Genomic DNA, 14,640 nt, shown 5'->3' with positions numbered 1-14,640 from the left:
TCAGCAGTCTGCCACAGGGCCAGCGTAGAAGGGAGGAAGGGGCAGGCCAGTGGGAATAGGGCTGTGTGGTGGGCTGGGTAACGTTGGCATCAGCTCATTTCCATGCCAGGAACGACCTGCCTGGATGAGGGAACTGGGCCCGACAACAATTTAGAGTCTTTTCTCAAAATTCCACTTCAAATCATGAAACCTAAAGTCAAGCTTGGCCATCGTGTCCTTAACACGTTAAGCGCCAGGTCAGTCACTGATGCCGGCAGCATATCGGTGAAATCAGATGTTGCGGGCTAAACAGAAGGAAGACAAAACAGGCTTGGTGCTTAATGTGTTAACTGTACTTGATCTTGCTGTCTGAGGCTGAGTAAGGTATGTGACACGTGCCCTTGATAGAAAAACCATCACTTTGAATTTCCTGCAGCCCTTGATGTTCTACAAGCCCTTGAAGTTGCTTGGGGATTTGATGAGGAAGAAAAACGAAGAAGCAAAAGCTGGGGGTCATGGTGGTGAGTTTGGAATTAGAAGTAAACAGCATATGGAAAGGTCAAGACAGCTTTAGCCTACGAGTGGGGAGTCGGCCTGGGAACCGGCGGAGGTGGCATTTGCACCTTGAAAAATGCGGCGAAGAGGGCATCCCAGGCAAAGGAATTAACGTGGGAAACTGCGGAGACTTAAGTGTCCTGCAGGTCCCTCTCTCTTGTCCTACTCAGTATGAAGCCTGGGAAGTGAAGATACTCGTCTTTCAGTTCTGCAAATGCCCATGAAAAGGTGAGGAAAGCTGATCCTGAGTCAGTGCCCAAGACACTAACTGTTAGAGAATCCCTGACAATGGGGCCGATAGCGGACAGATGTGATGTTAGGCTTGGAAACAAGGTGGCGGCACTTCGGAATTCTGCCCAACGCCACAGCACGCAGCACCCAGTCCAGCCATCATGCGGTAATCAGGAGCTCCACTGCCCGCGGCCAGTCACTGCCCAGCAGAAAGAGGCGGCCGGAGCTTCAGGGGAGATGACACGCGTCTCTAGCACTTGGTTAGGAGGAGTTACATGTTTGTTCTTGTCCCCTCTATCTTACTAGACATTCTGGTCAGTAAAGGAAACTCGTACTTCCCTTGTGGAACTCAGGACCATGAATTGCCACCACCCCTGTCATCTGTCAGGGATGCTGAAACAGCCCAAGGGGTCCCTCAATTTTCGTTTGGCCTTACATGGAGAAAAAGCACCCCCAAAAGCCCTATGCCCAGACCTGGACAACTACTAGAGGAAGTAGCTAGAAACCCAAGAAAAATAAAAGTGGAAGGATAGTGACAGAAATGCCCAGGGGGAAGGGTATAAAAAAGGAATGAAGCTGGAGATGGGAAAGGGAATGCCTCATCCTCCAGCTAGAATACAAGGTGTAGCGTTCACTGCAGGTGAGAAGAGCCTCTGGAAAGCAGCCGCTACAAGGACAGTGTTCCTTGGCAAACGCTCCACTTGGAAATGAAAAAAGGGAGGACAAAACAAAACCTCTTTCTGCAATGCAGAGCTGCCTCTGGGAAAAGAGCTTGTCTAACAGTCCCTGGGGTCTGGCATCCTGTCCTCTCCCGACTCCCACCTTCTGAGACCTGTTCTGACCTGAGCAGGGCACCCCCGTGCGACTCCTCTCCGTCCTGGAGTTTCATTTTAGTCTAAACACAGCGCATCTGAACTTGCCACAGGGAGGTGTTCACAGTCCACAGAGCCGGTGAAGTCTTGGGCCACTTACCTTGCGATACATTTGTTTCATTCTTTTGTCAGTAGATGGTATAAAAAGTACTGAAATAGATTATTTTTTAATGTTCAGAGACACATACTTAAGAAAGAGCAATGTAAGTGCTTATGCTGCACACAATTTTTAAGCTTTTTAAAAAAAGTCAGTTGCTGAGCTCTGGGAAATTAGCATATCAAATGCTCCAGATATGTTTCTGATTCTTCTATTTCTATCCCAGAGTTGGATTTTAAAGAGCTGCTAACAAAGTTTGCATTAAAAAAAAAAGTGTCCTCAACCCACACTGGCTTGCTGTGGGTGTTTTTCTCGTTTTGTCTCATTGGGGTTTTTAAATAAAAAATTTAGTGCCCAGGCATCCTATGACACCAGAGACAGATCCTCAGAGACATGGCCCTGTGCCATCGACAGAGAAGAGAGGATGCTGAACCTGAAGTGGGTGGTTTGGTGAGAAAAATATCAAAGGCCCCTTTTCTCCTGATCTCCTTTCATGGCCCTGGGGGGCAGGGAGCAAGAGCTTTCTCAGCTGGAAGCTAAATACCCGACAACACTTCCCAAGAGGGCTCTGTGAGCCAGGCCTTTGTGACTTCAAAGTGGTCTCTGTGAGCCACCTGGACAGACCAGCACTGTGGAAGGTGTTTGGCAAATAAATAGGTGACACATTTTTTATTCTGACTGATATGGCATGAATCTGAAGAATATCAAAGGTATGGTCCTCTTACCAAGAAAAGCTCTTGGCCTTCAGCTCCACATGTCAGTGGAGGGGAAAACCCACTTAACATCTAGAGGGCAGGCATGTGTCCCTGTGGGCACCGGGCACCCAGTGGGCACAGGAGAAGGACGCTCTCAGGACTGCTCTCTTCACCAGGAAGAAGGGGCTGCTGTCTGACATGGGACTTGCCCTCTCCTGTATTGTCAAGCCAAGTGAGGTGGGACCTTTACCTTGTATCTCTTTTTACATCCAGGAACTGGGCAGGCAAAAGGCTTCTCCTCCCCTCCGTTCATGCACATGGAGCTGAGGATGGCCTCGGAGCTGATGGCGCTCTCTGTGGTCCAGGACTCATCGCTGTCCGACTCCTCGTAGTCCACCTCCTCCTCGTCGTACTCACTGCCTGCAGGGCCACAGAGCAAGGCCTGTTAGGAGCAGTCACCTCCCCGCAGGTGCACTCTGGCCCCAGAGGACAGGAGGAGCCAGGGACCCAGGGGCAGGATGGGCAGCTCCTGCCCTGAGAGAGGGCATTCCAGGCACAAGAGCCAGCAAACATTATCTGGTCCTGGGACAGGCCTGGTGGCAAGGTCTCTGCATTCCCATCTAAGAGACCAGGTTAAGGATTCCCACCAACCCATGTCCAGGCATTGGCTCAGCAGGAGCCTGAACTCGGTTCTGTGGCCGCCCAGGCTGTGATTGCAAAGGTGCTGGGAAGCCCGGAAGCCAAAACCAGTGATCAATGACAACAAACAACTCCCACCCCAACACACACAAACACAAGCTGCACCTGACATTGCCCCCTTAATTTAATGCTTTGTTGGCCTAGTCAATGCAGGAATCTGTGGGAGGGGTTACATTTTACACTTACTAGGTATTTGCCTTTAGTGGGGATGAATTTCAGATTTTTTTTTTATATATAGGTTATGCTGGAAAGACCATGAGGAAATTTGGAATTAAAGGGGGTTTATCCAGAGCTAGGGGACAGAAATGCCTGGAGCTCTGGGGAAACTGTCAGGGTCAGAGTACAGCTCCAGCCCAGGGAAGACCACCCCTGATGCCAGGGAGCTACCCCACATTCCCTGGGAGGCAGGGAGGGGGCCCACCCCAGTCAGATGGCTCAGGCGGGAGCCGGGATTCTCCGTATTGCTGAGGTGAGCAGCTCTGCTGGTGGCTGAAGTTAAAATCTACTTCACTGACTCCTCCGGGCGGCAGGGATGGGAGCCACTTCACCAGCAGCCCCCTTTTGCTCTTTTTAAATGAGGCCCAGAGCCATTTATTTTGAGCTTTTGCACAATACAACCCCGAAGGACATAATTCTACAGATCATAAACAGTGTAAAATAATATGTTGACAAGTCCTAATGCATTTACAAGCCCGGTGGAATAAATAGGAATTATAACACAACATTAATAAGACTTATATGGTAGCAATTACAGTTGTGAAATTCATCCCCCAGGTGTGAGGCTAAATTGCACCAGGGGCCTGCCTGGGTGCTCCATGGGCTCTCTGCTACATCAATTATTTCAACACCAGATATTGGCACTTTTATTGGGTTTCATTTTAATAGGCATTAATAGGATTGTTTGAAGAGCCCGTTGAGCCAGGAACAAGGACGCCAGCATCTGAGGCTAACACTTAAAAGAAGGAGCCGGGGAGGAAGGAAGGGACCTCGGGTTGACTGAGTGCCTCTCATGTTTCATGCGTTAGACGCCTTATCTCATTTAATCCTCAGTGACCCTGTGAGGTGGGGATGCCTGTCACTTTCATACGTTTGAGAAAACTGAGCCCTGCGAGGCTCAAGAGCTTATGCATTCTCAATGAGCCATTAAGGGTGGTCGCTTTTCCCCACACCACTTCCTGGCCCCCAGTGCCAGCAGCTCTCTGACGGGGTCCCAACCTCGTTGCTGGTTCTTCACCATCTACCACTCAGATGGAATTCAAAGTTGTCTGTTTTGAAACTCACGGATGGTGCAGAAAGAAGTTTGGCAAAAGTGAGGCCCTGGAGTTAACTGGGTTTTGGTGAGCCCTGCTGTACTTGGCTGTGGCCCCCAGGAATGAGATCGCTTTGGACACACTCACAGGAGACAGCACAGGGTCCGCGCCACATGAGTTTGGGCAAATCTCGAAACATGCTTTTAAACAGGGCCTTGTTTAGGACGTTTCACTCAAACAAATGCCACATGCTGGCGCCCTTTAAATTGCTTGTTAGAGAACCAGACTCGCTATTTCGCAAAGCTCCTCCGGCAGGGCTTCGGGAGGTCAGAGTGACTCATTTATCCATCTCATTGGGCTCATTTGTTAACCTGAACAAGAACCACGCAACATTTACGATGGCGAGAAAGCCTCCGACCGCGGAGGGCTTAATGAAGCCCAGCAGAAGAGAGAACCTCAAAACTCTACCGGATCCAAGGGGCCAGGTCTGAGGGGTTGGTGCTTTGGGTACAGTCACCTGCAAGCCACGTGGCATCCACAATCATTTCTGCAAAACTTTGCAAGCAAAGATGATAAAAAGTGTTTCCTCTGTGGGAAGAGGGAACCCAAACCCCAGCACCCTGTCTGTCGATGTAAGTAATTGGGGCAGGGAGTTGGGTTGGGACGATTTGGAGCGTGAGAGTCACAGGAAGCATCTACTACCCAACTGGGGCCCAGAGCTGTGTCTGGGGACTGGCTGGCAGGCATCCCCGAGGCCACCCCCCTAGCAAGCTCTGTTAGGGAGCTGGGTCTGGAGTCAGAATTTTGGAACTAGGAGGAGCTTAAAGGGCCACTGAACCCCACACATTTTAACATCTCAGAAGTCAGCCCACGGTCACGGTGACAGCCGTGTGTTTGGGGCGTCCTTCCTTCAGGCTACTTGGCTCAGGATTCTAAGCAGGAAAGGTCACTTTGGCACATACCCATTCATCTTCATCAACCCTTTCTCCTCCTCCACCCGCCCCCTTTCTGTAAGTCAGCCCTGAATTCTGGTGAGTGCCACCTGGGTGGGACTGGGTTTCCACAAAAACAGGAAAACCTGCTCTCTGCCAACACCCCTCCCCACACTTTAATATTCAAAGGGTCCAGAGGAAAGCTTTCTCACAACTAAAGAGAATCCACAGGCCTAAAATAAGAAAAACAAAGATCCTATGGAAACAGCTTCGTTAGAACAACGGCGCCGGGTTAGTGTCACCTCCCCTCTGAGTTGAGCCACCTGGGGAAGCTGACAGAGCAGGGACCAAAGTGAAGACATCCCTTGTGTTTAAAACGAAGACTGAAGGACTGGCTCAGGTTTCTCATTCTGATGAACCCGTTCTCAATTAGAAGACAACTGACCCACATCTCAAAAGGGGCCCAAGGTCAGAGGACACAAATGGGCTGCTGGGATGCCGGGGAACACCCTGTGAGTGAGCCAAGCAGTCATCCTGGTAGGATGGTTCTTGTTTTTGCTGAGGCTCAGTTACAAAATTCCATGGCTCCGAGGCTTTGCCCCAACCTTCGTCCCATAAATCCTGGGATTTTTAGTGCGCCAGCGGGCAGAATAGGATTTCAGGAATTCATAGGTGGCATGATAGCCCAAATGCCTGGTTTTTAGATTTGCCCTCCTTTTGCTTTGAGTCATTTGTTCCTTAAATTCTGGCATTTACCTGCCTACCTGAACCTACCTGCATTTACTTGGATTTATTTTTTCAGTGGGAAATTGTAGTTGCCCAAGAATGAGCAAGTTTTGTTTTACACATGCAGTTCTGGGAGCAGGAGGAGTTGGGAGATGTCGCTGCCATTTAGGTTCGGGCAGTGGGGGTGGGGGCTCCTATGACCCTGGTGCTTGGAGAGGACCCAGTTTAACAAAGGCCAAAGCTGGGGTTCAGGAGGTGAGGGGTTGCCAAGGTCACTGGCTAGAAATAGGCAGACTGGACTGGTACTTGGGTCTTTGATTCCAAAGTTTGTGCCCTTTGATTTCTTTTACAATTGACCATGGCCAGTACAAGGGAGATAAAGATGCAACGCAGTCTAAATCACTGGGGAGGGAGGGAAATGGACACATCGGGTAGAGCTACCCACAGCCGCACGTGGGGGCGGTGTCCGAACACGTGGAGGTCCAGTCTTTCAAAGAAGAGTTACCTGAGTTGTTAATTTGCAGACTCTTAGACATTATTAACCAACTTTAAAATGACATTCACCAGTGTTAGAGTTTCTACAGGAAAATGTAGCTTCACTGTCACATGTAAATATTGGTGGCCACTAACTTCCTTGGATTGAATTTTCCATTTTCACACTCCACAGTTGCACTGTCCCCACAGTGGGGCCTGAACTGGGCAGAAAACAGTGGCTGAGAGGCACTTTGGGGGCCCCAGGAGCTCATTTCAGCATTTCAATTTGGGAAATGAGAAAACTTAGCTAGGACTTCACGATAAGACAAATATATTGCTCAAAAATGCCTACTGGTTGTCAACAAAAGAAGTCAACACCAGAGCTGGTTTCATGAATCACATGAAAAGGTTTCACGGATCACATGAAACTGCAAGGCGGTGCGGAGCGCCTGTCCACACACTCACCCACCTGGCCTAGTGCCCAGGAGCCTTCCGGTGCTTCTGCCGAGCTCACTCTCACCTGTCAGAGCCATTTCCAATCTTGTCCCCACGCCTCTAAGCTCTGCCCACCTTGCCCTTTGCTCACCCTTTAGCCTCTGCATTTGGCTGCAATCCATTTTAGCACCTACACTATTCTCACTCGGTATTCATAAACATAGTGACATACAGATAAAAATAAGTCAACCTTTTCCAGAAACCCAACACGCCACATTTGTCTTATAACACAGGTCATTAATATTCATGAAAAAGTGATAACTGCAGTGACAGCAAATTAAAACTCTCCTGGGGTGTCAAATTCTGGCAAATACATTAGCAAAGAGTTGCCTTTCTGCCTTATAGATTTATCACTATAAATTAGCTTTAATTGGTACTGACCCACTTTATAGGAGCTGGAGCAACAATAGTCTAAATGAATTGGCAATAGACAATTATGAGCAAAGACACACTAACGGCTCCAGGAACCATGAGCCAAGTCTTAAATTCCTGGCCTCCTTGCTCCTGGCCTTAGCTCACTCCTGGAATGTCATTTCCCCCACCCCCTCCTTGGCTATGGAATGGGTCCTTGTTCTCCAAGCAGGAAGTGACGTCTCCCTCATAGGACTAAACACTCTAATGAATTATTAGCTCTTAGTATCCCATAGTGCCTAGGGTGTGCATGCATTCAAGGTGCCAATGGACATATGTTTGTTGAATGAATGAATGAGAGAATACCCTTCACAGACTTTAGTGGGGGATGGGATGCAAAAGTACACAGCCTCCCCCAGTCTTAAGAAAAGAACACTAGATTATCTCACTTGCTTCCACCCACAGTGGCTTCCCACAGTGCAGAGCAGCCCGTTTTCTCACGACCTCATTCCAGTCACAGTTGCTTGGATCTTTAATATCTGGAGGACTTTGTTTTTTGATAAGAAAACTTAACTACTTATACTTGGTTTAGTGCTAAAATTTCACACTTATAAATCTATTTAACAAACATTTCTAAATATTCAGAATATTTAATATTTATTATTTAATATTATTAAATAAAAAGGTAGTTTCAAATTTTTTATTGCATTTGTTGGGATGACATCCTATATAATAAAAGGCTAATATGCAAATAGACTGAACGGCAGAACAACCAAACAACCAGTCGCTATGATGTGCACTGACCATCAGGGGGCGCACGCGGAACAGCAGGTGTCAGCAGCAGGTGACAGAGTACGCAACATGGCAGGTGTCGGCCTTGGCAGGATGGTGGAGCAGGTGAGCAGGGGCACCAGACCAAGGTGGGGCACGGGTCCCTGTCACTGGGGCTAGCATCTGGTAGTTACTGAAAATTCTTTGCTCCTGTGTGCTGCAGTCCCGCCCAGCGCTCACACCTGCTGCTGACCCGTTTGCACCCACTGCTGGCGCCAGCCTAAATTGTTCCGCGCCTGCAGCAGGAGCAGGACTGCTGGCAGACAGGGGACCGGGGGCCACAGTGGGAGGGGCCGGGCGGGAGCACAGAGAATGGGCTGAGACCCGCCCCTGTGCCCACTGCATCCTCGCAGCCCACAGTTCCTTTCAAGGTGCATGAATTCGTGCACTGGCCCCTAGTTGGTTAATAATATAATTTTTTATTATCGGTTTCAGGTGTACAATCTTCTACCTCCCCACCCCCTTTCCCTCTGGTAATGACGATACTGTTGCCTGTGTCTATGAGTTTTTAGTGTGTTTTGTTTTGCTTATCCCTTCACCTTTTTCACCAGCCCCCCAATCCCTCCCTGTAACAGCTGTTAGTCTGTTCTCCGTATCTATGAGTCTGTTTCTATTTTGTTTGTTCATTAGATTCCACATATAAGTGAGACGATAATGGTATTTGTCTTTCTCTGACTGGCATAATAAAATAAAATGCTCTTATACAGATTTCAACAAAATTATGTCAACGTTACCATTTAGGTAGTTAAGCTTTAAAAAATATCTTAGAACAGAAAAACAGCCCTGGGGGACAGCTCAGTTGGTTAGAGCATCTGTCTGATTCTCCAAGGCTGCATGTTCCATCCCCGTTCAGGGTGCATTCAAGAATCAGCCAATGAATCCGTAAGTAAGTGGAACAACAAATCAATGTTTCGCTCTCTTTCAAATCAATAAATTAAAAAAATTATTAAAATCAAACAAACACAAAACAAGCCCTAGCTGGTTTGGCTCCATGGATAGAGTGTCGGCCTGTGAACTGAAGGGTCTCAGGTTCGATTCCAGTCGAACCTGGGACCCTAGCACATGCCCAGGTCGTGGGCTCAATCCCCAGTAGGGGGCGTGCAGGAGGCAGCTGATCAATGATTCTTTCTCATCATTGATGTTTCTGTATCTTCTCCCTTCCTCTTTCTGAAATCAATAAAAATATTTAAAAAAGACCAGACAGATAATTACAAACTATTGCACAAGTTGGTCCTATAGCTTTGAATTATTTTTTTCATTATTTCTGTTCTTAGCTTTGACCTTCCTGGGGTTACAAGAATCTGGTGAGACCTAAAAGAAATGAGGTGATTGTGGTCTCGGGAAGGCGGGGCTCGGGATGACTGACCAATTGACTCTTGGTCAGGACACTCAGAACAAGATGACAGAGTGAGCCTGTTGGCAAGAGTTCATTCTTTTGGATTTGTGACAACATAGGTGGATCCAGAGAGTATGATGCTGAATGAAATAAATCAGACAAAGACAAGTACTATATGATTTCACTTATATGTGGAATCTAAAAAACAAAACAGAAACAAACTCATAGCTACCCAGAACGTACTGATGGAGGGCAGATGGGATAAGGTTTGGGGGAGATGGGTAAAAAGGTGAAGGATTAAGAAGTACAAACCAACAGTTACAAAACAGTTATGTGGATATAAAGTACAGCGTAGGGAATATAGTCATAATACTGCAATAATTACCGGCATCTGTGTGTAATCTACATACTGTGTACTTAGGAGTTATACTAACTTAATACGATGCCAACATAAGGGGTCCCAATCTGCGATGTGTACCACACAACAGCTTCATCCTCCATGGGAACCCGGTCAGCATAAATATACACCCCACACCAACCCTGTCCAGGCCGAGCCCAGGCGGGTAACGCAGGGCTGGGAGCAGGCTGCCTGGATTAGGACTCTGCTGTGCTCTTACACCTGGTGCCTCAGGCCAGTGATTTTACCTCTTTATACCCCATGTTGTACCTGCAAAGGGCAAGTCACACCAGAGCTGACCTCACAGGGCTGCTGTGAAGACGGCATGATCTGATACATAAAAGCGTTTAATTCCTGGCACACCCTATGTACCAGATTGGCTCTGCTTGGTATTATTTTAATCAGTAACTTAAAAAGGTCTAGACTTGAAGGAAATGACCAGGGATCTACAAAACCTCTCCAGAAATTGCCCAGTTAGTCACCTTCCTAAAATGCACTCACGAAACTGTCCAAAATTAGCGTACATTTTCAATACAATGGATTAGGATACGGGTTTCTAGTCCTGTGGGGAAAAGAGAAGGGTGTATCACTTCTCTTACTTCCATTGATTCATTCACAGCGCCGAGACCCGGGGATGGGAGGCACGTGGCCTCCTGCCCTCGCGGTGGGCAGTGGGCATGTGGGCGCCCCCACACTTCATGGTCACATCGCCAACCCCTCCACTGGGGGCGCGCCCTGCCTTTGATAATGTGAACTCAGGCAACACTGGGGGCAGAGGCCGTCTTTTCTGAAACAAGTGCCGCTTTTCTGTGCAGCATGGAGGGCTGGATCCGGTGTGCGTCCCCCGCCTGACTGTGAAATTAATGTGCGATATTTCCAGAGTGCACCCACGGACAGAGTGCTGGCCTGGCCTCAGTGACCTCTTTAAGGCCCTGGGTCAGTGACAAACCCCAGGAGCAACGAAGGTCAACAGAGATGCCCAGTTTCCCCTGCTCAGAGCAGTCAGGTCGGCGTGGCTGGTTCCTGCCCACAGTGCCTGTCCCCGTGCAGCTCCCATGCTCTGTGCTAGCTGGCTTGGCACCCCACCTGCCTGTCGGCTCGCCTGGCCCGCCTGTGCTTCCCTCCAGCTCCTCCAGACTCATCCACCCACGTGCTGTTGTTGGCCACCCTCACTGGGATGTCTCTGGAAGCACCCAGAGAAATGCGGAGGCTGCTCTGGCCTGGTCCCGCTCCCTCACCTCCTCGTCCCGGCCCATCCTGGCACCTGTTCTGTGACAAAGACACGGTGGCCCTTCCCCGGAAGACTGCATTCTTCTCTGAGATGGGCACAGGTGATTTCAAAAGAGGGTTGAGTGTTCCCTATTGCCACGACTTGCAAGCATCAACCCTGGCCATGAGAGGTTGCCCCGTGACAGGAGGCGGGCCCCTGGAGTCAGATTGCCCAAACTCACGTCCTGTTTGTGGGGTCTTAGGAGACTCACCTCCTCAAGCCCTGGTTATCCACCTGAAAACTGTGACATTTCTACCTGAAGCCGCCAGGACCGGCCCGCACAGAGAAGAGACTTTGCCTGGCAGACAGCAGAGTCGGGGCAGACCCTGGGCGGGCGGTCACACGCACCGCCAGTGGGACGTCCGTCTTCCTTGCTCAGAACAGACGTAGGTGGGTGCTTCCCTCTCCCTCACCCCCGTCCGCTCTTCAGTTAACTTCAGGGTCTCTCTGAGGGACATGCATTGTTAGCTGGAAATCCTGCATTTATGGGCCATCTCTTCTCGTGTGTTTACAATACATCATGCCTCACAGAACGATGCCCTATAAATGCCACATGACGGTCAACAAGAGGTATTCCCAGGGCACAGGAACAAGACGAAGGGTTTATTGCTGGACATCTACTGAAGGCTGAAGATAATTACAGTCATGGGCTATCAGTCCGCAGACGCGCTGCAACGGAAATAACCGAAGACCGTCACTCAGCCCAAACCCTCATGAGGAAATGGACGGTGATCTCTCTAAGGGTTGGGCTCCCATATCATCAGGCGCTTAAAGTCTGTCCTACGTGAACTGCCCGTGGCCAGTCTGGATGGGGTGTTTATTATAATGAATGAGGATCACCAGAGGTTTTGGAGGCTTTAGATAGCTGTGTCTTGATGGCACCAACCCGGAGGTGCCAGCGTCACAGCGTTAGCTCGGCTTCTCCCCTCTCCCCGTCTTTCCTCCCCCATGTTCCCAAGAAAGATGATCAGCTCTCCCAGGGGAGACCTGAGGGGCTGCTCTGGCCTGTTCTCCAGAATCTTATCCGGGAGAGGACAGGCCAGAAAGACGTGGGAAGGAAGTAGGCTTTGTCCATAAACAACAACAAAAATCACCGCCTGGGCACCATTTTCTTTCCTTTGAGAGTTAGGAAATGGTATTTCTATCAAGATCTGACTCTCTGAGCCAAGTCAAGGAAGAATTTATTTTGGATTTCTGTGCTCATGTTCTGAGACCCTCCTAACTGGCCCCAGCTCTCTAACCTCCTTTATCACGCCCTCCCCCACCATGAGCTCCCAGGCCTCGGTCTCATCCTCTGTGGGAGGGAGGTGGACACAGAAGACAGGTTCTTTCCAGCCTTGCACTTCTGTTACTTATGACCCAGCGATGACACCACAGCAAAGTCAAACCTGGGCATTTACAAAAAATTATAATTGATTTCAGGAAGGAAGGGAGAGAGGGAGAGAGAGAGAAACATCCATGAGAGAGAATCATTGATCGGCTGCCTTCTGCACGCCCCCCACTGGAGATCGAGCCCACAACCCAGGCATGTGCCCTGACCGGGAATGGAATCATGACCTCCTGGTTCATAGGTCGACACTCAACCCCTGAGCCACGCTGGCGGGCTGAGCTAGGGCGTTTTTAAATCAGTCCGAATGTATGACCTGCCATGAGCTCCTTTCTGCTGGGCCCTCCCAGGAGGTTTTCACTACTGTGTCCCTCTTGGGTCCCTCTTCCGCCTTTGCTCTGCCCTCCACCTGCCCTCAGGATGCCTTCAGGGCTATTCCCAGTTCCAAGAGCGCCTGGACTCTGTTTTATGCTTTTCTCAAACACCCATAAGTCCCGAGTGCCTGAAGCCATACATTCGGACTGAGTGATAAACGCCCGAGCTCATCGGCCTTGCTGCGGGGTCATCACTGGGTCATAAAATGATAGAAGTTCCGACTGGGAAGAACTCAGTCTTGCGTGCCCACCTTCCGTCTCACAGAGGGAGAGACCGAGGCCTGGGGAGGTGACCTTCCCTGGTCACTCAGCGAAGGTCCAGGCAGGGGTGGAAGTCGGGCACCCCAGTCCTGGATGCCCCTCCCCTGCCAATGTCCAGTCAAGGGCTTCCTGGGCAGGTACATGGGAAGCCGGGCCTTTGCCAGCCAGGTGACAGGGACCACCCCGCATTTCACACATGTGGCACATGAAAGAGTGGCTCAGGGTCACACCCGGTCCCCCAAGGTCGAGTCCATCCAAACAAGAGGCCGGTGTGCTTTTCAGAATGTGCGGTGAAAGCGCACTTGTTTGAAACACTGCAGGTTTTTCCTACGCCGGCGGACTACGTCTACCTATCCCCAGCTATGATCTGTACTCACAAGCCCAGCTTCATGAATATACAAGGAATAAGAGGTTTAATCACATCTCTTCAACTGTCCCTCTATGTCAAGATAGGAGGGAAAAACGAAGGTGAGAAGTTTCAATCCTAAGTTACCACATCACTGGATAACTTTCCTGCCCCAGCCTCCTCCTCCGCTGTGGTTTCAAGTTTGATCTGTGGCCAACATTAAATCCAAATGGTCCATTTCTCACATCCATCCTGGCCCAGAAGTGTAAAGGTCGACCTTGAAGAAACAGTTAGTCCTGCAGGCGAAGGGCGTGGTGTTAGTAATGCGACTAAGACAGCCCTTAGCCAACCTCCGTTTATCAGCCTGCTTCTCCTCACTAGTTTTCCCCTTGCTTTTGTTTTGCTTTGTAAGGAGAACATTCCTTTTAATCCAAAGACAAACAGCGACCCTTTGCAAGTGCCGTTAAGTCATATGTCATCCGCAGTTTTCATAATGGGCCAATCCACGTGTCCGGACGGTGAAGGAAGCATTTTCCAGCTCCTAAATGAGGATAAATGAACAGATACTCAGCAAGCCATCAGGGGACACAGAAAGCCTCCGGAATGGGCCATGTCAACGAAGTCCAAGCAACCTGCACAGCTTGCATTTGTAAGTGGCCGTTTCAAACTACTTTGGAGGCATCATTGTCAAGGTTTGGCATCCATGAGAAATGTTTTATGTGATGACATTTTTTCTAAAAAGTGGATGTTTAGTCCTAGCTGGGTTTGCTCAGTGGTTAGAGCATCAGCCTGCAGACTGAAGGGTCCCAGGTTCGATTCCGGGCAAGGGCACATGCCCAGGTTGGGGGCTCAATCCCAAGTGGGGAGTGTGCAGGAGGCAGCTGATCGGTGATTCTCCCTCATCATTGATGTTTCTCTCTCTCCCTCTCCCTTCCTCTCTGAAGTCAATAAAAATATATTAATTAAAAATGTCTTAAAAATAAAAAATACATGAAAAAAAGAGTAGACATTTAAAAACCCAAACCACAAATATGTCTAATATGATGCCCGACTGTATGGGGGGTGGGCCCTCAAATTAGAAGGACGGGAAGATAATGTGGTTGTCCCTTTGCCACCTGTTAGAGGCGACTCGCTACAGGCAC

At 49.3% G+C, this 14,640-nt stretch overlaps 1 protein-coding gene across 7 annotated transcripts in view; it reads right to left on the bottom strand.

Annotated features, from left to right (window-relative positions):
* The window catches only part of JAZF1 (JAZF zinc finger 1), a 186,828-nt gene that overhangs the window by 5,046 nt on the left and 167,142 nt on the right, over nt 1–14,640 (bottom strand). For all 7 annotated transcript variants that reach the window (XM_015558142.1, XM_015558140.1, XM_015558139.1 and 4 more), the window contains one exon: nt 2,680–2,849. In XM_015558142.1, the coding sequence (XP_015413628.1) occupies nt 2,680–2,849 (170 nt within the window). The remainder of the gene's footprint in view (nt 1–2,679; nt 2,850–14,640) is intronic.

This window comes from Myotis davidii, unplaced genomic scaffold (genome assembly GCF_000327345.1).
Source record: "Myotis davidii unplaced genomic scaffold, ASM32734v1 scaffold168, whole genome shotgun sequence".
In the NCBI taxonomy this organism is placed as follows: Eukaryota; Metazoa; Chordata; class Mammalia; order Chiroptera; family Vespertilionidae; genus Myotis; species Myotis davidii.
Note: the sequence above shows the minus strand (reverse complement) of the source record. Positions and strands in the feature narration are given on the sequence as shown.